This window comes from Budorcas taxicolor, chromosome 1 (assembly GCF_023091745.1).
Source record: "Budorcas taxicolor isolate Tak-1 chromosome 1, Takin1.1, whole genome shotgun sequence".
Lineage (NCBI taxonomy): Eukaryota > Metazoa > Chordata > Mammalia > Artiodactyla > Bovidae > Budorcas > Budorcas taxicolor.
In genome coordinates this window covers 133762603-133783948 of record NC_068910.1, presented here as the reverse complement: position 1 = coordinate 133783948, position 21346 = coordinate 133762603, and the positions used below count along the sequence as shown (strand labels likewise).

General features: G+C 50.6%; 1 protein-coding gene across 1 annotated transcript in view; it reads left to right on the top strand.

Moving 5' to 3' along the window:
- The window catches only part of ITGB5 (integrin subunit beta 5), a 111894-nt gene that overhangs the window by 64657 nt on the left and 25891 nt on the right, over nt 1-21346 (top strand). Inside the window, exons 8-10 of the mRNA XM_052653972.1 lie at nt 1878-1967; nt 8858-8992; nt 17328-17757. Coding sequence (XP_052509932.1) covers nt 1878-1967; nt 8858-8992; nt 17328-17757 — 655 coding nt within the window. The remainder of the gene's footprint in view (nt 1-1877; nt 1968-8857; nt 8993-17327; nt 17758-21346) is intronic.

Below are 21346 nucleotides of genomic sequence, written 5' to 3'. Positions count from 1 at the left end.
CCTGAATCTGGGGGCCCTGCTGACTCTGAGATGAATGGAAGAATGGAACGTGGGGCCAGGTGAAATGCGGGGCGGCCGCATGAGGAGTGTTCACGCCCTGCTCTGTGTGGGCAGAGATCCAAAGGAGGGTGGAATATAGCCCTGTCTTGATCTAGTGGAAAATGATGGTATTGAGGAAGCTCTTAAGCATTCCTACAGCAGAGCATACCAAGCGAGTCAAACATTTGGTTTCTAATTTGATAATGAGGGAAACAGTCTCAATTCCTGGTTTTCAGATGGTGAAATGGAAACACCCAGGGAATAGGGAAGAAAGATATAAAAGGAAGGCGTGCAGAGAGAAAACTAGGCATACATGTAGACAGGCTGCGTGCAGAGTCTGTGTGCCCTCCCACAGAGTGTGGGAGACCAGTGGGTTAGTCTGGGGCAGGAATTTCCAAAGAAAACAGTACATGTCTTGAGTGCACAGAGCGGTCTATGAGTCTGTTACAAGACTTGCCCCAGTCATCCCACGGGCCACGCTCTACCCTCCCCTCATGAATGTGCTTGTCCCCCACAATCACGGGCAAATCGCCTTTCGCTAGAACTCCCCTGCGAGCTGCTCCCGGAGTGTTCGTGTAAGTTGGGTGTGAAGCCCAGCTCGCCCCTGACATCCTTTGAAATGAGAGGTCATGAGAAGTTCATCCCCACCTCTAGAACAGTCAGCCCCAGTCCCCCCTCTCTGCTGCTCTTAAATATCCACCGGAGAACCTTTGTCTGAAGGTGTGTTTCTACTGTACCTGCCTCAGATCATTGATAAAATGCCACTTACATCTTCTTAAGTTCTTATCTTCTTTCAGTCTGAATCAACTTTAGATGAAAACAAGAGAACGATTTTTTGGGTCTTTGTTTAGTGAAGATAGCAGGATAGGACATGGCCATTTACAGGGATCGGTTTTGGAGAGGTGGTTGCACGGACTATACTCCAGATGCTTCAGGAGGGAAGAGACCCACCTTGGCTTAGGGCAGCCTTGCTTAGAACCAAGTACACCTCACTCAGGGAGGAGGCATGTCCAGTCCAAGGCAGGCTGAGGGTGGCGGCTATTTCTAGATGTTTCTATCACTTTAGTAAGTGACATACACTGGCCTTGGTACCAGTGAAAGAAGAAAGGCAGCCGCGTCAAGGCCGCCTGCTTTGCCAAGGACTTCACCCAGAGATACCAGACCTCCTTGGAAGGCACCATTCCCATTCAGTTCCCTGCTAAGAAAAGAGACTGTCTTGGAGACCACTGGCAGAGTTTCCTCTTTCCCTCTTCCTGGACAGTTTGAGGGCATCTTTGAACGGAAACTGGGAATACCTATGTAGTCTAGAAGAGAGGACAAGAACATTGAGAATATATTGATTCTGGTGGTGGTGGTGGTTTAGTCACTAAGTCGTGTCCGACTCTTGCAAACCCATGGACTGTAGCCTGCCAGGCTCTTTCGGCAGGGAAGAATGCTGCCAGAGACCAAACCTGCATCTCTTGCATTGCAGGAGGGTTCTTTACCATTGAGCCACCAGGGCTCCCTATATTGACACTAGAGGATGGAATTTCAGAGTGTTTTTCCATGACATGCCAGAGAGGAGGGGTCTCCAGGAAGAAGCCTGATATTGTACTTTAGAAACACAGCTTGTCAGACCCTTCTCACTCAGACCTTGGAGAACCGAGATTCCACAGCCTACTGCAACAGCTCCATTCCCTTGTGCTTACTTGCGGCTTCTCTGAGTTATGGTGCCAGTGAGCGGCAGAAGCAGTGCGGAGGGCCCTGACCATTCTAGCTCAGTAGGGCAGTGTTCACCATTTGACAGGATGGAAAGGCAGAATGGGCTCATTTATTTTCTTTGTTTTTTTCCCCTGAAGAATTTTACAGCCCTGATACCTGGAACAACAGTGGAGATTTTACACGGAGACTCCAAAAATATTCTTCAGCTGATTATCAATGCATATAACGTAAGTCACTGATTTCTTCTCCCACCCCCACCCCCACCCGCTCCCCCTGGGGCCCCAGGAGCTGGTGCAGGCTCGGGTTGGAAGGGCGCCATTGTGCTGGGGCGCTTGGTTCCGTGTCTTGCCTCCTGCCTCTTGAGTTTGGCACCTTCCTCCTCCATTTGGATTCGGGGTAGAGAAGGCGTCCCGCCTGTGCCTTGGTCTCCCCTGACCCCTGCCACCTGGACTCACATCATAAGCAGATCCCAGTGGAGCAGCACATGGCACAGTCTCTGGCCCTGGGATGTGCTTGGCTTCTCCCTTTGTGGTAACCCTGATCCCCATTAGGGCACCACGCTTGGGTGGTGGGTACAGGTGCTCTTCAGCCATCCAGGTGCCTGGGCCATCCTGCCACCATGTTCCCTGTGGCAAGAAGTGAGAAGCATGCACCCTGCTCGCCTCCCAGCAGGACTGAAATTCCCCAGGCTCTTGGAGCTCCACATTGAGCCACAGACTAAAATGGGTCAAAAGAATCCAAGAAGAGTCCACAACAGTCCTTTTGCCTACATGCTTAGGCTCTAATTAGGTCCTTTTCGAGGGAGCCTGCGGGGCTGTTAAATACTGCGCTACTGTAGCTCCATTAGCCTGACTCTGCTGTAGTAATAAGTACATGCTTAAGGACATGATTTAGTGGGGCGCTGCTGCCTCCCAAGCCAGTCATCTGCGATCCCCAAATCTCTCTCCATCCCACCCCCTTCCCTCCGTTCCTAACTCCCAAAAAGTGCTTGACACAGACCTCCTCTCCTCGGGAAACGACAAGCCCCGATTCCTGTGCTGGCATGTACGTGCCCCTCCCTGTGAAGCCTCCAGTGCCCACCCAGCCCCTCATGAGGCCTGGTGGTTCCCGAGTTGGAATTCAGAGTGCATCTGCCTGTTAAAAACAAAGTTCTACATAGAGTAAATGTAGTTTAGCTGGCTCTATTGTGTAGAATAGACCTGTGGGCTAACCTGGGAATATAATCAACTGCGCTGGCATCACACGGTATTAGAAAAACCATCTTACTTTCCTATGAATGATTTACAAATGCACATTTGGAGCTCTGTCTTTCCAGCTGAATTTGTTTCCTACTATGGTGGCCTTATTTTGAGTCACAAAATGCTGCTGTGCTAGACCAGGGGCTGTAGGTAATACCCTTGCTACAGAGGACCCAGAGCGTAGGGTGCCAGCCTTCTCCTAGTCTCCTGAAGGCGGTGAGTGGGTGGCAGTAAGGAGTCAGGGCAGGTTTTCCCTCCTCCCCGTACCTCTTGCCCAGTTCTGTGCAGCTAAGGGTCCTCTTTCTCTCATACATGCTCTGATCCTCATTCTTGGAACTTCCTGTTGAGAGAAACTGGACTTCCTTCGCCTTTCCTAGCTCGCTCCTCTCACACTAACATCCTCTTTTCTGATCTCTGACCTTTAATCTTCATCGCGTCCAGTGGCCAGCACAGAGCCCAGTGAGACCGGGTTTCCAGGTTAGCTACGCTTTGCGGTTTTCAGATTCCTGCAGTGCGTGGAGGTGTAATGTAGTGAGGGAGTCTGAGCAGGGTGTGTGTGAGGGAAGGGCCAGGCCTGCCCCATGTCACCACTGTCCCAAGGGGCCCCCTCACCGTGATACCCCGGGTCTCAAGCTCTGGACACGAACAGCGGGGTCAGAGCGAGAGCCAGAGGCATGCCCTGGACTGACTGCCCCATCCTGCTGGAGTCCTAGGGCTTGAAGACCCCTGGGTTAGCAGGGGGACTGTTGCTGACCAGCTCTCAACCATGCAGTGACCATTGCTTACCGCTTGCCAGGCCAGAGCCTTTGGGGAAGAAATGGCTGAAGGGTGACTGTGTCCTGGACTCCAGCATGGGGTGTAGGTTTCTCCTGGGCTTCTGAGGAGGAGCCATCTCCCAGCATCTCCATCCTCAGTCAGCTCCTGAGTTCTGACATCCTGGGTAGCTGGCAGCCAGAGCTCCAGGGCTCCTCTGGAAGTGTTTGCTGTCCAAGGCCCAGGCCCTCCTGCTCCTCATGGGTCTAATAAAGAAGGGCATCATGACACCCGGTTCTGTAGGACTAGCAGCTGGTGCTCGCCAGAGTTGGAACAGGCGCTGTGCTCTGTCAGTGTTCTGTGTGACTGAGCGGTCTGCACATGCACAACCATGTGAGGGTCCAGTACAGACCAGGCGCACGGGGCCTTGGTAGTGGATCCCCAGGTGGAATCTCAGAGACGCTGCTCTCCCTCTGAGGCACAGTGCAATGACCTGAGCTGGACTCACAACAGATGAATTCGCCTTCTTTATGGAAACCCAGGGGCCTGGGTGAGGCAGAGGTCTGGAGGGGAGCAGGGAGCCCTCTCTGTGGCTGAGGATTCAGGAACCGGCAGAGTAGAGAAAAGATCTGTTCCAGGCACGGGCAACATTTGGAACCTGGAGTGAGCCCCCAAGGACCTCTATGGATCCAGTATTATAGCTGCACCCTGAGTTAGATTGGTGTGTCTGTAAGGAAACATGTTAGGAAACCAGACTCTGTGACACCAGAGTGAGTGTGTGAAACCTGCCCTTTAAAATGGGCATTTCTGGAATATGATCTAAAGCAGCTATTCAAATTCAGTGGAAAACGAAAACAGCTTTCTTGAGAAGTAATTAACAAACTGTAATTTATAATGCACTGTACCGATTTCAAGTGGATGCTTTGATAAGTTTTTGACAGTTGTACACACGTGTAAAATCATCACAGTGAACGTGTCAATCACCCTAAAAAGTTGGGACCCTTGGTCGCTCCTTACTTCTGCTTTTTCCTTCAGTGGAAATTTTAAAGAAATGCATTAAATATAGAAATGTGAAACAGCAAGGTGTTCAGAGCAAAGTCTAGCTGGTGGAAGCTGTGTTGGGGGCACTTCGGTGTTCAGTGTTCATTAGCACCTGATTCATTGGCTGCGGTCCTTTCTGGTAAGGACTGGGCCTCAGCCGCCCACACGTCTCCTGGATTTGAGCCTGCATGGGCCCATGTGTATGTGTGTACTTTGGCCTGTGGTAGGGGCTCTGGTTATCCTTTCACCTGCTTCTCTACCCGGTCAGGGTCAGGGCATGGCTCTAATTGGACTGTTTGCATTTTCGGCGTCACCTTCCCGCCTCTGCACTTTGTGGTGGATTTCCTGTGAGTCACACAAGACATGAGTAAGTGTGGTGTGGACGCCTGCCTCCCCCAGTGCCAGCTCACCATCTGTGGGGACATCCTGAAGGGACTGCAGCGGAGCACGCATAGCGGACGAAGTGGTGTGACTCGAGCCCCGGGAGGGGGCGCAGCATGAAGGCGTGTCTAGTGCAACGGCTCGTAGACTAGAGTCTGTTGTTCTCCACTTTCATGGTGGGAAGTCTGCACCTCTGGGCTTTGATTGCTACATTTTTTCTCGCTATGCTGGATTCTTCATTGTGAGGGATCCCCGGTGTGGAGCTTTGCTGACAGTGGGTACTGGTGGGAGGTTCCCTTCCAGAGCTCGGAGGTAGGGCCCTAGATGCACGCATGTGCGTACACGCGACACCTGCATTGTGTCACACAGACAAAGGGAGGGTTGAGCTCGGGGAGAAATTCTGGGGGGTCCCTGTTCAGGATGAGCAAGAACAGGGTGTGCTGGACGCCGCTAGAGCTGCACGTGGAGGGTGACGTCAGAGGACTCCTCACCAAGCACATGGCTTTCTTTTCGCTGTTGCCATAGTCTGCTCTTCCCGCTCCACAGCTGGCCTGCCGTAAAATGATTGCAGATGTCACCTAGCCTGGGTATTTAACGGCCTTTAAACTTCTTGACATTGTCTACTCGTTCTAGGGTGTGAGGAATAAGGAATCGTATTCAGAGGCAAATTTGGGAGGAGTTCATTGAATTTCAGGAGTGACAGCGTTTTCATGCATCACAACTGCATTGGCTGTGGCTTTGGTTTTCTGCTGTATCCTGTACCCCGGCCACTTCTTCCTTCCTTCATTCATTCAACAAACAGAGGCAGCTTTATGTGTGGCAGGCATCATGCTACCCCCTGGGGATAAAACTGAACAGAACACAGTGCTACCCTTCAGAAACTCATTATCTTTGAGGGGAGACTGACTCAACCAGGATACGACCTAAGCATCCACACTCCCCGAGGTCAGAGCCAGTTTCCAGTTAAGTGTATAACTGCAGAGAGCACTGCAGGGGGACCCAGAAGGCCCGGTTCCGATCCTGCCTGCCCCTGCCAGCTAAGTGGCCTCAGTTCCCACTTCCATAAAATGAGAAGTTTGAAGTGAATAATCTCCACAGTTCCTACCCTTACTAACATCTTAGAGCGTTTCTCATTCCAGAGACAGCATGAGGATTGAGAATAATACACACTGGATCTGAACACAAAGCTTAGGGGTGTCATGGCCAGAGCAGGACATAAGATTCCATGTCCATCTGCTACAGTTACCGATGCATCGACTAGGAGTTCAGTCCTCAGTGTCCCCTTCCTCCGTCAGATTCCCCGTTAATTCTTCCAGGCGGTAGCTTCAGCAGATCTTGGTGGCAAGTGCTGATGCTTCTTCCCAATGTCTTATTTGTGAGCCATGGGGCCTTCGCGTTGCATGAGACTGAGCCTAAGAAATTTAAATAGCTCCAGTCTACCTAGCCCTTTAATGATAAACTGCTTTGCCTCATCCTCACACTTACTCACAATTAAAATGTACAATTTTAATTTACCTCATCTTCCAAAAATTTTCTTCCGCTAAGCCCGAGCTGCCTAGCATAGCTGTTGTTAAAAATATCCATCTTGCCCTCTATCCATCCATGCAATAAAAGTTTATGTTTAGTCCTAGAGAGAAATATGCTATGGTCCTTGGAATTCACAGCTCAGTGGGGAGAACAGATTTGTAAAAAAAACTAACCACATTCAGCAGGGCTTCCCTGGCGGCTCAGCAGTAAAGAATCCACCTGCAATGCCGGAGAGGCAGGTTCGATCCCTGGGTTGGGAAGATTCCCTGGAGAAGGAAATGGCAAGCCACTCCAGCATTCTTGCCTGGGAAATCCCGTGGACAGAGGAGGCTGACAGGCTATAGTCCATGGGGTTGCAGAGAGTAGGACACGGCTGAGCATCTGAACAACAGCAGATCACGTGCAGCGGGAGAGCTGTGTGTGCTGAGTGGCACTCTCGCAGTCCTCTCTGCCAGTGGAGGCTGGCACTACCAAGAGAAGAGGAAGTGGATTTAAGAGAGAATATTTTTAGAGTTGTAGAAGCACTTAGACAATTTGTGGCAAAGGGAGAGACTATTTTTTGCAGAAAGTGTTTTCAAGAAGCTGTTAATGTGTTGGGAAAACTGCATATTAACTAATGCAGGTTTAACACTACATGCTCAGCAGAATAAAAAAAGAAAGATTATCAGCCCTAGGAGAGCAGGAAGCACCTCTGCCTTCCTCTGCCCAAAGTCTTGTTGCCTCGAATGCACCTGAGAAGGGAGGTAGGGGCTGAAGGGCCGTCAGTTGACCTGGGGAGGGAGATCCATGTGTCTCTTGGAATGTGTATGCAACCTGCTATTCTGAGTGTATTTAGTGTATAAAGAATCCTTTTTGTAAGATGTACCTTAACTACAAATTAGTTACTTCATTTGGCCTCTGTCTCCAAAGAGATTTTCAGTGGCGATTTTTTAAACTTGGAGACGTACAGACAATTGCGTAGACTTTTCACAAACTAAATACACCCCAGGTATTGAGCCACCCAGGCCAAAATGGAATATTACCATGATTGCCTCCAGAACTCCTATGACTGCTTCTATGACTCTCCCCCAGGGGATAGTATAAAGAAGCGGAATCAGTCTGTATGCTGTGCACATCTGGTTTTCCTTTTGAACTGTGTGATATTTATGAGATTCATCTGTGTGGCAACAGGCAGTCCTGTTTCATTCATTCTTGTACTGTATGGTATTCTACATGAGCACACCGTAATTTGGAAAAAAATTCTGTTCTATTGATAAGCATTTGGTTGGTTCCAGTTTCTAGCTGTTATAGACAGTATTGCTGTGAACATTGCTGTATGTGTCTGCTGGTCAGTACACATCTCTGTTGGATATGATTCTGATGTGAACTGCTTGTCTAAGGTTGACCTAAGCATTAGTAGGTACCAGCTGATGTTTTTCTTGAGGGTTGTACCAGTTCACACTCCCACCAGCAGGGTTTGAGAGCCCCAGTTGCCCCAACTCCTTTCCAACATTTGGTGTTTTTAGTCTCTTATCTTTTCTATTCTGATGGATAATTTTAACTTGATTTTGGTTTAATCCATTGTCTTGAGGACATAGTCCACACATAAGATGTTATGTTCTCTCAGAAAGCAGTTGAGAGCTCATGAATGTGGACCTCATCTGGTGGGGGATGGATGTGATGGTGAGCAGTGGAGGGTGGGTTCTGGGAGAAAGTGCCTGCGGAGCTGATGGGAAAGGATGATAAAGAGCTGGTCAGGGGAGGAGAGAGAGGAGCAGTGGAGCAAAGGACCATTACCCCAGGCAAGTGCAAGGCCCATAGTCTAGAGAGCACATGGCAAGATACGAAGAGCTCCATGTCTAAAGCTGAGGGTGGGGATGAGAGATGGCTCTGCAGAGATGAGCAGGGACAGCTCATCACCCTTGGAAGCAGATGAGGTTATCGTGCGGCAGGTGGATCACTAGCCACTTCTCTGAGCTCCCAGAGGGAGACCTCAGGCCCAGCCTAGTAAGATGGTGTGTGGGTGTGGAGAGGAGGAAAGGGATGAGGGAGGAGCAGCGAACCTAGCCCACTGGCTCTCGCCTTGGCTTGAGACCCCAGAGTCAGAGGAAGCCCTGTGGGCATCAGAGAACCGGTGTGGAGAGCATCTCAGCTGTAACCTTGACTGAGTGGTTCTGGCTTCTTCTCTCTCTGTTCAGAGCATCCGGTCTAAAGTGGAGCTGTCTGTCTGGGATCAGCCTGAGGATCTTAATCTCTTCTTCACTGCTACCTGCCAGGACGGTGTATCCTACCCTGGTCAGAGGAAGTGCGAGGGCCTGAAGATCGGGGACACGGTAAGTTCTCACCTCCTCACGTGCTTAGACTTGTTAACATTGGTCATTGTGCTTTGGCTTCTGATAACTTTTGTGACTTATTAGAGGCCTTTGGGAGTTTGTATTCTGTCTTCCAGCTCAGCTTTCTCTGTGCTGTGCCTTCAAGAAGCGGGTGGACTTGTTAAAAACTCCAGTCACTACACAGCCCTCAGTATATTGGCTTCCTCAAGTTCACATGGTACCTTTGGTGCCTTTAACTTATTATTATTATTACCTTTGTTTGACAAGGATTAAATTGGGTTGGGGGAGTGTAAGTGGAAACCTAAAAGCCCCTGCCTTCATTCCTCGTCTCCTGGAGCTTGCTCTGTGCCTTGGATAGTCTGATCTTCACTTTCCCCTTCTATACAATATGAAGAAAACCTCTCACCTCTTCTGATCTGATCCGATGGAATGGCTAACTCTCACAATGGAGGGAGCATGGATTGCCTTGTCTGACTTTAAGTGGATATAATCAAACGGTGGGGAAGAAATATCGCATATGAAGGTACATTCCAAGCTAAGGACTTGAGGGAGGGAGGAGGACGTACAAGTGATGAGAACAAAGGTGAAACCCTGGCTCAGAGGCAGGCAGAGTGGTGATGGAGAGCCAGCCACACTTCTAGAGATTTCTGCCACCAGAAGCACCAGCCAGACTGTGAGATGCATTCTCTGCTTCGTTGTCACTTTCCTTGCTCAGAAAATGGGAAGGCAGTGAGGGGAAGTTCTCCTCTGTAATGAAAGGATCTGATTGGAGCCGGAAATATTAGAGGGATCGTAAAGATCCATGACTGTATCTTCTGGGCTTTCATAAGCACTAATGATGGCCAAGGTGGAGATTAGCAGACATATCCTGGACGCCAGGGAAATGGCCCAGAAAGACATGGGTGGGGTCACACCGTTGCTTACCCCACAGTGTGGTCTTTTGGAGTTGCCTCATGTTCTGTAATTGATTCTGTCCCTCCTTCACCTTCCCAACTGCTCTTCACCCACTTTACGACCCACAAGCATACATCTCACCCATTCTAAATCTTATAGGGGTGCCTCACCCCAGCAAAGAACGGTTCAGAATGTGGTATGAAAGTTGAGAAACCGAAGGACTCAAATGACCAGACAACAAATCTTTTTCTAACTCAGGTTTTTTTCCCAAATGTCTTTTTGCTCTTAAAAGGAAAAAAGGAGAGGAGGAGATTGAGCTAATCAAGTTGTCAGATAATGAATTATTAAAATTTAAAAATGCTTATTTATGGCTTTTAGCTCCGAAGATACTCATAGAATAAGGCGATGTCGCTGTAACAGACTCCTATTCCCATCTTCCTATTGACATGAATAAATTTTGGAGAGAGTGGTTTAATCTATGCAAATAAAATATAGGAGTAGAACTGATGCTAATCCCTGTCTTATTTAGTAATAAGTCGAATTTTCAATATACATGGACTATTTGGGTGGGGAAAGCCCCATCTCATTAAAGTTGCACGTTGAATAAAATTTTACTTTTTCCTACTTGTCATATTTTGTGATATATTTATGTTGTTTTGATCAGTTGCAGTGATTAGTCAATCCAGATGGTGTTTTTAAAAACATAAAAGCCTTAGAGTCACCGAGTCTAAAGAGGCAATTATGAAATGTAGAAGGAGTCAGAACTAACCAGAAAAAATACTTGTAAGTGGATTCTGTAGATCTGTGGTGCATGGGATGTTTAGTGCAGTGTGTCAGGAAAGCTAAAGAAGGATGCGTGAAAAACACCCAAAGAACCCTTTGCTTGGAGAAATAGGTGCCATGAAACTGAGGAGGCGAGGATGCCTGGGTTTCAAGATGTCTCTTGACAATTTCTAATGGCATCCTAATGCAAAGACAGGTAACATAGGTTGGCAGTAGCAGAGCTGGGCAGACGCATAGCTGAGTAAGTCTGCTTTCTAGGAGTGTTGATGCCATCAGCTGGAGGAAGGCTTGGCTGAGGTTCCTACTGTCTCCTGTCCATGTTTGCTACTGGCTTGAGATTAACTCGTGGGAGAACTGCTTATCAAAGGTGGGAAGGTCACAAAGCTGGAGAAAGTATATTACTTATAAAGCAGGAAAAGCAAGATTTAAGAACATCTTTCAAAGTGAAGTGGAGTTGAAATCATTGGGATTAGTATCTTGCGCTTAGTTCAGAATATTAATAAGATAGAGGGAACTTGGTTTGATAGTAGCTTTTAAGAAAAGGATCTGGTAGATTCTGATTCTCAAAGGCTCCATGTGGATAACTAGCATTGCTTTTAAAAAAATACAACGCCAGCTGAGGGTGCATTAATGGAACCCCACTGGGTTCCCTGTAAAGTGAGAGTGAAGTCGCTCAGTCGTGTCCGACCCTCAGCAACCCCATGGACTTCAGCCTCCCAGGCTGCTCCGTCCATGGGATTTTCCAGGCAAGAGCACTGGAGTGGGGCGCCATTGCCTGTAAGGAAGGTAGTTATTCACGTTGACAGATGAGCAACACACAGAGTTGTCAGTTCCCCAAGTAAGCAGCCAGTAAGTAGCAGAGCAGAAGTCCAAGGCTCAGACCTTCCGGCTCTGACACCAACACCAGTGCTCCTCCCTACCCGCCACCACCTTCCCTTGGCACTCGCGGCCCATCACTGTTCCATCACACCTGTCCAGAGGGCTCGCCTCAGAGTATGATCTCAAGGGCCAGCCTCTAGCAAGGGAGTACCTCCCCACGTGCTCTGCACACCCCCCGTGGCTCAGTGCTGCCAGGCACCCTGAGATGTGAGATCACCCACAGACGGGCAGTGGACTTGCGACAGTCTCCTGAGTCCCCTCACTGCTCATAGCATCCTGACCGTGGGGATGGTGACGCGAGCTGCTGTTTCCTGGGGATTTATAATGCACTCCATGCTGTGCTAGGGCTTTGCCACCAGGTCTCTGCTGCTTGGGTCAGGTGGACATTCCTTCTCCATTTTATGTGAGAAAGACTGAGACTCTGGGTGGGGTTGTGGGGTGGCGCTGAGGGGCTTGCTGGAAGTCTGACTGCTGGTGAGCACGCACAGCTGCAGCCACTGATGCCGCAGTCCATGTTTTCCCCTTAAACCTTGTGCACTTTGGAAAGTTTCAGAGACGCGAAAGGTGTTATCATCACCACTTTCGTGGGGTCACTCTAGTGTACAGATCTTGTTTCTGCTAGGACATCTCAGCAATATAGGAACGTTGTCCAGAAGACAGGACAGGATTCTAAGCGGCATTTTTTTCACAAACGTGAACAATCTCAGAGGTATTTGGATGGTTTCAGGAGCATCTGAAGCAGAAGAAGGAAGGGTGCTTCTCCCACGCTCTCCACAGCGTTTCTATGCCAGCAGGTGAGCCAGAGCCTCTTTTGGGCTCCGAGGGGCCGTTACCCTGTTGAGACAGCGGCCTGAAGGCAGGCCTCCCATACTGGCCCCGTTTGCTCTCTCTGTCCGAGAGGCTACAGTCATGTGGCCCCTGGCTCTGCCGCCAGGGCTGCTAGGTTTTGTTTTCTGTGGATGGAGACAGGCTGGCACAGAGCAGCGGCCACTCACCCATCATAACCGGACCGAGTGCTGCTGGCCAGGCCACCAGAGGTGAGCTCCTTGAGGGCCCTGGAGGCAGCGGAGGACAGAACCCAGGGCAGAATGGAAAGGTGGGGTCCTTGTTCAGAAGTAACTTCAGATAGCAGAGTATTACACCTAAGCATGGGTCATTCTGAGTGTGGAGTCCACCATGCTGGTGTGGCAGAGAAACTGGAGGCCTCCCCTCAGCCCCCTTTTTGCTCATGGAGCCCCAAGGAAGAAAGGCCCCTCATCACAGGGGGCACTATTTCAGCTGAGGCTCAGAGTTTTCCAGACATAGAAGAAGGTTCGGGAGGCCCCATTAGTGGTAAGTCCATGAGGGTATTGCCCTTTTGCAGGTGGGAAGCAGCTGAGGGGAGTGGGCTGGGGACGGAGGGGAGAGTGGCAGGGACAGAGGCAGGACCGGGCTGACTGGGAGGACGAACCTTCCAATACGGTGTCTGGCTGTTACTCGGCAGGTGTTTTCTGTTCCTTAGCACCACAAGCTGGGAGGGCTGCGGGCAAGTCAGGAAACGGCGAGGAGGTAGGCAGGGGCACAGGGCACAGCGGAGAGGCGCTGGGTCTCAACTGGATAAGAGGAATTAGGGAGCGCAGACGGGCTATCACTACCATCAGGTGCGTCTCCGGGCCTGGCCTGTGGATAAGGATGTGGCCCATGGGTTGAGGGGAGCCGTGGGACAGCTGGGTTCAAGCGGCTTCCGTGTGGGTCTCGCGTCTGTAACCAGAATTTCCTGCAGGGGTCGGGGTGGTCAGGCAGCACCGTGTGGTTCCTTCCAACCAGAGGCTGTGGTTCCCTGACTGTCCTGTGTCCTCTGGGTAAGGGGTCTGTTCAGAAAAGAAGCAGGTGGTAGGGTGGTTGTTATTCAGTTGCTGAGTTGTGTCCGACTCTTTGCCACCCCATGGACAGCAGCTCACCAGGCTTCCCTGTCCTTCACCGTCTCCCAGAGTTTGCTCAGACTCATGTCCATTGAGTAGATAGTGCTGTCCAACCAATACCATCTTCTGTCGCTGACTTCTCCTCGTGCCCTCTGTCTTTCCCAGCATCGGGGTCTTTTCCAATGAGACGGCTCTTTGCATCAGGTGGCCAAAGTATTGGAGCTTCAGCATCCGTCTTTCCAATGAAGAATTAGGGTTGATTTCCTCTAGGAGGTGTAGGGGGTGAGGGACAAAGTTGTCCTCAGAGAAAGAATCCTTAAATGAAATCTTGAAGTCCCAAATCTAGTGATTTCCATTTTTTCCTCCCAACACCAACCAAGGCTGACTGAGTGGGCCAGGCTGCTGGAAGTTGGTTTTCTCATGAACTGGCTTTGACACATCAGTATGCAAGTGGCCTGCTGTGCGGCCAGCACTAACGCCTGGTACAAAGGACCCTGTGAGCCCCGTCACAGGCTTCCCACGGCGTTCCCTCTACTGTCCCCTCCCCTGGGGCTCTCCACCTCGTGTCCGTGCCCGTTGTCTCAGTGAGCTCCTAGTAGCCTTGGCATCTGCACAGCCTGGATTTGGTGGGCCTGCGTGGGGGTTGGGCAGCCCCTGGGAAAGGATGAATCAGGCCAGCAGCCCCAAGGGGGGAACCAGGAGCATCTCAATGAGGTTCAGAGGAAGGGCTGCTGTGCCCATGACCATCCTCTGGAACCTCAGAGTGGGAGACAGAGAGTCTCCAGAGCTGGGGGCCTTCACCATCAGTCCACAGTGGTCACAGAAAAGGAGCCTCATTCCAGCCACCGGACAGGCTCGCTGGATTCTTTCCTGATCCCTCAGGGAAATGGACTCTGAGGGGAGGGGTGGCAGAACAGATTGACTCTCTGTTCCCAACGTGCTTTTTATAGCATTTCTGTGCCCAGCAGGACCTGACACTTGGTGGCTGAAACTGAGCCATTTTCTGGTTATCAGGTGGCCAGTCAGACATTAGGCTGCATGGGCCCTGACAGTGAGGGCCTTGGTTAGACCAGAGCTTGGCTGGGGAGGGCCAGCGGGACCTGCTGAGAAGCCAGGCCTTCCTGCTTCTCCAGCCGGGCAGCCTGTGCAGACAGCAGGTGAGCATTTCTGAATCCTGGGTGGTTGGCTGCCAGCACTCATTGAGGGTCTTCACCTTTCCACTTCCTCCTGGTAAGTCCCAGGAGATTTAATCACCTCTCTTGCTGCTTAATTCCATGATGCAGGCAAGTTTTCCTGGGGGAAGGTTATGCTCACAGATGGACACTGCTCACAGTCTTGCAATAATTAAATGCCTTGGACTCTTGGTCCAGGCTGTTTGTAACTTTTTTCATTTCTGACCCCCAGCTGCCTTTGCAGGGAGCAGAGCTTTCCATTTACCAAGTCCAGCAAAGTTGTTGCCTTGGGAACCACTAGGCTTCTCTCTGAGCCTCAGAGGGAGAGATGTTCACCTCTACATTCTTGATGCCCTTGGCACCTTGGCCAGGTGCAGCCTCCTTGTCTTTCCATCTGTACTCAGCTTACCCCCAGCCCAAGGCTGGAAGATTTAAAGAAACCTCTGGTCACCACCTGGGAGGGGTCCCCACCTATGGTCCCTGTGTGAGCTGGGCCTCTCCCTCTGAACCCAGCTCTGGACACTGGACACTTGCCTCATTCTCTCCTTCTAGGAGGAGATGTGCCAAGGTGAGCACAGGCCTACCCACCCCCTCCCCAGCTGTGTGAGCATCACTAAGCCCCCTGAGCCCACCAATCAACCCTGCTTTCTGGTAAATGAGGATGCCTCCTCCTAGGGCATGTAAATGAGATGCTCATGGAAATACCAAGCACGGTGCCTGGTGCGTGTAGTACTCAGCAGCTGGTAACCGTCAGGCAGATGGCAGTATCCTGGGTGGGTCCCCATCTTACTTCCTTGCCTGGAGAGCCCCGCCGTACCTGAGGGCCTTGGAACTTACTCTTGAATTTGCTTTCGTCAGTCGTTCCCTCTGCCCCTCCCACTGCCCACGTGGAAGCGGGGGTGGGCCAGTCTCAACTCGCTGCAGCTGGCTTGGTCCTGCCAGCTTCCTGACCTGGCTCGTGGCCTTGTCCTCAACTCCCTTGTCCGGCAGCGTGTCCTGTGACACCCCTTCCCCAGTGCTGACTCCTGCTGTCTTGTTGCCAGCAGGACCCTCTCCAGGGCCTGGGGCGCTGGTCCTCCTGCTCAGTCTCACGCACGCCCGCTCCCACCCTGGGGGTCCCTAGGTGTCACGGAATCCGAGGGGAGGCCTTTTAGAATCAGTAATGATCCCAAAATAAAAGGGATCCATAGAGCGTGTAGAAAAAATTATTTTGAGAGTTTTCCGAAAATATACCTAAAGAGTACCCAGTAAAGCAGGTTATTGATGACTTTTTAAAGAAATCAGTTCTTTTCCAACCCAGATAGTAGAATTAACAACAACAGGAGCTAAAAGTGGTTCCTAACTTGTTTTGAGCTTCCAGAATGTTCTGAGGAGCCTTTTGAAAAAGAGAGACATCTGGGCCAGGCAGTGGGTCAGTTTCTGGAGTGGGTCCAGGCCTCTGTCCGTTTAAGGGAGAAGGACTCGGGGTGTTGTCTGGTCAGGTGTGCCAGCTACCTGTCTGGAGATTTCTGCAGCGCCATGCGTGGAGGGCAGTGCTAGATGATTTCTCACCACACAGCGTGAGAGGGGAAGTGGGGTCATGCTCGACTTCCTGGGAGAATCACAGCGAGCAGTGTCTTTCCCTTCCTCACATCCCAGCCGTGTGGGCGGCTTACAGGCACCTTTCCCCCCTTGTGGTCTGCCATTGAGGTCTACTTTCCTACCTGTTTTCATGGCAACTCATAAGCAGTTCAGGAGCTGGCAACATGCTTTGCATGCTTTGTTTAATAAGAGAAAGTCTGTCCACATGTATCCCTGGTGACTCAGATGATAAAGAATCTGCCTGCAATGCAGGAGACCTGATTTTGATCCCTGGGTCGGAAAGATTCCCTGGAGAAAGGAATGGCTACCCACTCCAGTATTCTTGCCTGGAGAATCCCCGTGGACAGAGGAGCCTGGTGGGCTACAGTCCATGGGGTCACAAAGAGTTGGACATGACTGAGCGACTAACCCTCTCACTTTTTCTTTCACTTCTAAATAAAACCTCAGGGCCATGGGCTGATTGTGAAAGACTCGGTTGTGGGTGCCACTCAGAAACTGGGACAAAGGGAGGCTCAGGTGTGTCTGTGAGGAGACGGCTAAGCTGGAAGGGACCCAGGGGTCCTCCGTCCCTTCTCCAGCAGGGGAGGAGGCACCTCTGTGGAAGAGTAGGCAGCTGTCAGGGCTGCTGGGCCCCAGGGCCCCGCGTGCTCAGGGAGCATGTCTAGCTTGGTGCAGACGAGGTGCCTGGTAAGTTGTTGAATGTTTCGTTGACTTTTAAAATGGAGATGGGGAGAGGATAGGATAGAAATGAAAAGAAAGGGGAGAAAGAGAACCATGTAACCTTGAGTGAATCTTTCTACCTTCCTGTGGAAGCCTTTTTCCTCCAGGGTGTGAGGATTCAAAGAGATAACATTAACGAACCAAGCACAATGCCTGTCAGATGCTGGTGCCTGAACACACCCTTACTGGGTAAAGGGAAGGGCTTGCTGACTTGGGGCCTCATCCTCCTCGGGTGGCTGGAATGGCCTCCCTGCATGTGGGCAGGGGCCAGATTTGATCCCAGCTCTGCACGGAGGACCTTGGAGGAACTGTGCTAAGGCCCCTGGGTGATGGGGAGGCCAGTACAGGGAGCGGGAGGCCCAGTCGCGCCACGGCCACAACATCCCCTCTCTTTCTCCTGCCCAGGCGTCCTTTGAGGTGTCGGTGGAGGCCCGGAGCTGCCCCGGCAGACACGCGCGGCACACGTTCACCCTGCGGCCCGTGGGCTTCCGGGACAGCCTGGAGGTGGGGGTCACCTACAACTGCAGGTGCGACTGCAGCGCGGGGCTGGAGCCCGACAGCGCCAGGTGCAGCAGCAATGGGACTTACGTCTGCGGCCTGTGCGAGTGCAACCCCGGCTACCTGGGCACCCGGTGCGAGTGCCAGGAAGGGGAGAGCCAGAGCGGGTACCAGAACCTGTGCCGGGAGGCGGAGGGCAAGCCTCTGTGCAGCGGGCGCGGCCAGTGCAGCTGCAGCCAGTGCTCCTGCTTCGAGAGCGAGTTTGGCAAGATCTACGGGCCCTTCTGCGAGTGTGACGACTTCTCCTGCGCCAGGAACAGAGGTGTCCTCTGCTCAGGTGGGTGCCCCCGCAAGTACCGTTGCTCTGAGCCAAAGCATGCCTTTTACTGAGTGCCGTGGTACTGCTGGGAGCAAGCGAGGGTCAGCCTTGTAGGTGGCACCAGCATGTCGAATAGAAAACAAGAGACAGCGCTGCCGCGTTGTCTGAGGGACTCAGGGCTGGCGGGGTCTGCTGTGCGTCCTTCAGGACTTACCCACACGGCATTCCTGACTTGTAGATGAACAGCCTCTTCTTGATCGCCCTGGGGACAAGGAGCTCTCTGGGGATGGTAGTCATTATTCCTTTATTAGACATCCATTCATCGCCTATGGGCTTCCCTGGTGGCTCAGCTGGTAAAAGAATCTGCCTGCAATGTGGGAGACCTGAGTTCAATCCCTGGGTTGGGAAGATCCCCTGGAGAAGGGAAAAGCTACCCACTCCAGTGTTCTGGCCTGGAGAATTCCACGAGCTATACAGTCCATGAGGTCACAAAGAGTCAGACACGAGTGAGCAACTTCCACTTATCATCTCCTATGGCTGCTCTAACAAGTTTCCATGGACTTAGTGGCTTAAAACAACCCAAGTTTATTCCATTCCAGTTCTGGATGTCAAAAGTCTGAAGTGGGTGTTATCTGGCCAAAATCCAGGTGTCGTCAGGGCTGCTCGAAGTTCTAAGGGAGAGCCTGTTCCCTGGCCCTCTCCAGCTTCCAGAAGCCCATCTGCGTTCCTTGGCTTGAAGCACCTTCCTCTGTTTTCACAGCCAGCAATGTAACATCCTCACATCTCTCTCTGACCTCTGTTTTGCACTGATGCTCTTTGCCTCCCCCTTATAAGGAGCTCTGCGGCTGCACTGGCCCCACCAGATAGTCCAGACCAGTCTCCCCATCTCAGGATCCTTGACTTAGTCACATCTGCAGGGTCCCTTCTACCCTGTAAAGTAACACTGATACAAGTTCCAGGGATTAGGCTCTGCATATCTTCGAGGTCCATCCTTCTGCCTCCCACAGGTATGATTTGAAAGTTTTCTTTTATATCAAACAGAAAATTGTTTCTCAGTCACTTCCACTGGTGGGTCACATTTTAGGCTTCCCTCTTCCATATGGCAACCTGCTAAAACATCTGAGAACTTCTTTGTGTTTCTCTGTTCTCTTTTCTTTTTTAATTTTCAAAATCTTAAAATTTTTTGTTCTCTTTTCTTAACCCAAACCAGATACCAGGTCTCTTCCTGCTTTGAGGCTCTTGTCATTTTGTTAAGCATGCTTCTCAGAATCAGGGAGGTTATTTGGCATCTGGGTAACAGGGGCTCAGCCCCAGGTTCAACTGACATTTGCTTCCTGTGACCTGAACTTTGCACTTTCATAAACACCTGCTAACAGCACTCACCTTTTCTTTTCTATCAAACAATCACATTGTCCTGTTGAACTTGATTCTAACTTGACGACCAAAAGTTGAAGGTTAACATTCGAATAAACTGTAGCCATGCCAGGTTTCTGTTGTGTCACACCTGAGCACTTAGGTTTTGAATCCAAGCATAGGACTTTACGTGGATTACAGTGAAATGGAAGTTCGGCAGCTCCCATTCTGGGAGTGGCCCTCTGGCGAAACACTGTGTCTTTTCTTTTTTTTTTTTTTTTTAGTTTTTTATTTTTTTAATTTTAAAATCTTTAATTCTTACATGCGTTCCCAAACATGAACCCCCTCCCACCTCCCTCCCCATAACATCTCTGTGGGTCTTTTAACATGTCTCTAAAAGGTCAGTCTGTCCAACACCACGCCACCTGCAGATCGAGGAAGCAGAACAGTTTTGGGCAAGATGATAGTTTCTTCTGCTACCTCTTATTCTTTTCTATGTTCTGTTGCTTCCAGGATCCCTTCTTTGTGAATGGTCTTCTGGTGGCGAAGTGGTGATTTAGAAGGAACATGGAGTGTGGCAGGGAAGATGAAGCGCAAAGATGTGAAGCAAATCAGGTCATAGAAATCATCTGTGCCTGTGGGAGGAGCAACCCCCCTTCTGTCCACAGGAGAAACAGGAGCAGATGGTAGCCCAGGGGAGGATAAGCCAGCGAGGTCTCCAGGGGCAGACCACACTGTGAGACGCATACATGGGTGTGGCATGCTCAAAATTGGAGATGTTCTAAAAAGTGCAGGACATATGGTGTCATAGAGTCAGAGAGCTGATAGGGTCTGGATTTGTTGTGCTGAACAGGGAACAGGGATCCACTCTCCCCGATGGATTGGATGGTTCCACTGGATCAGCAGAAAAGTGCTTAGGATCAGGCAGGCCTGGGCCTGAATCCAGCACCAACATGGGCTGCTTGTGTCCCTTTGGGCACAGAACTTTGGTGAGCAGTGAGAGAACGTGTCTAAGCACCTAGCACATTGCCTTGCTGACCACCAGCTCCTCTAAGAAGCAGTGCCACACACTCCTGGGAGCTGTAGCCGTTTCCAGTGTGTGTACGGGGCCACCTTCTCCATGAGTCCCGCGTGGCGGGGTGGACAGACTACCACCATAAACACTCTTAAGATACCTGACTGTGTCTGCAATTGGCTTTCAGCAGTTTTTTTTTTTTTTTTAAAAAACAAATTAGCAAGTATTATCATGGAATGCTGTCCTAGAATGTGCCCGTGGGAGACTCTCTCATGTCCCTGAGTGAGGAAATGGGAGGTTAGAGATGCCTTTGGGCTCCTGCCTGTATGGTATGTGGAGTCACTAACTCCTCTGGGTTGCTGAGCTGGATGTCTTCTGTTCCCTCATAGGAAAATTTGAAAAATACAGGGGGAGTCGATGGATGTGTGGTCAGTCTGAGCTGTCTGTCTCCTTCTTGGTGACCAGGATTAATTTGGACCATCTGGTGAAGCAGACAAGAAACTTCTTTTACCCTCTGTGTCCTCAGTCAAGAGAATGACTCCAGCTAGCTGGAGGATTATTCTTAGGTCTAGAATATTCTGAAGGGAAAGAAAGAGGTTGTTCATTATTCCAACATTCTTACTTTAAGAGGTTTCCCGTCTAAATTTTTTTCTAAATGTGTATGTGTATGCAATTTTGTATCTTGCTTTTTTTTCTTATATCCTAAGAAGCACCTGAAGTTGAATTATTTGAACACAGCAATGATTAGAAGAACATTTGGCTGTCTTTCCACTGCATCTCCAATTAGCCACCTCCACCCCTTCACTTTCTGGCTCAGACGGTCAAGAATCCCCCTGCAATGCAGGAGACTTGGGTTCAATCCCTGGGTCGGGAAGATTCCCTGGAGAAGGAAATGGCAACCCAGTCCAGTATTGTTGCCTGGGAAATCCCACAGACAGAGGAGCCTAGCGGGCTATAGTCTAAGCGGTTGCAAGAGTTGGACCCAACTTAGCAACTAAACCACCACCCCTTCACTTTGAAAGCAACAGCTAGTTGAAGCTATCCAAGTCTTCCTGGAGACAGTAGTTTGTGAGGTCAGGAGGTATGGGTGATGTGAGGTCATCCAGGAAGGATGCCCAGCTCTAGGCAGGACCCATTTGCATGCGTGCAACCCTGCCTGCCCGTCCATGTAGCACCCAGCTCCTCATTGCTTGTCTCACAAGCACTCCAGCTTGTTCAGGAGGCAGCAGTGGTTGGGTG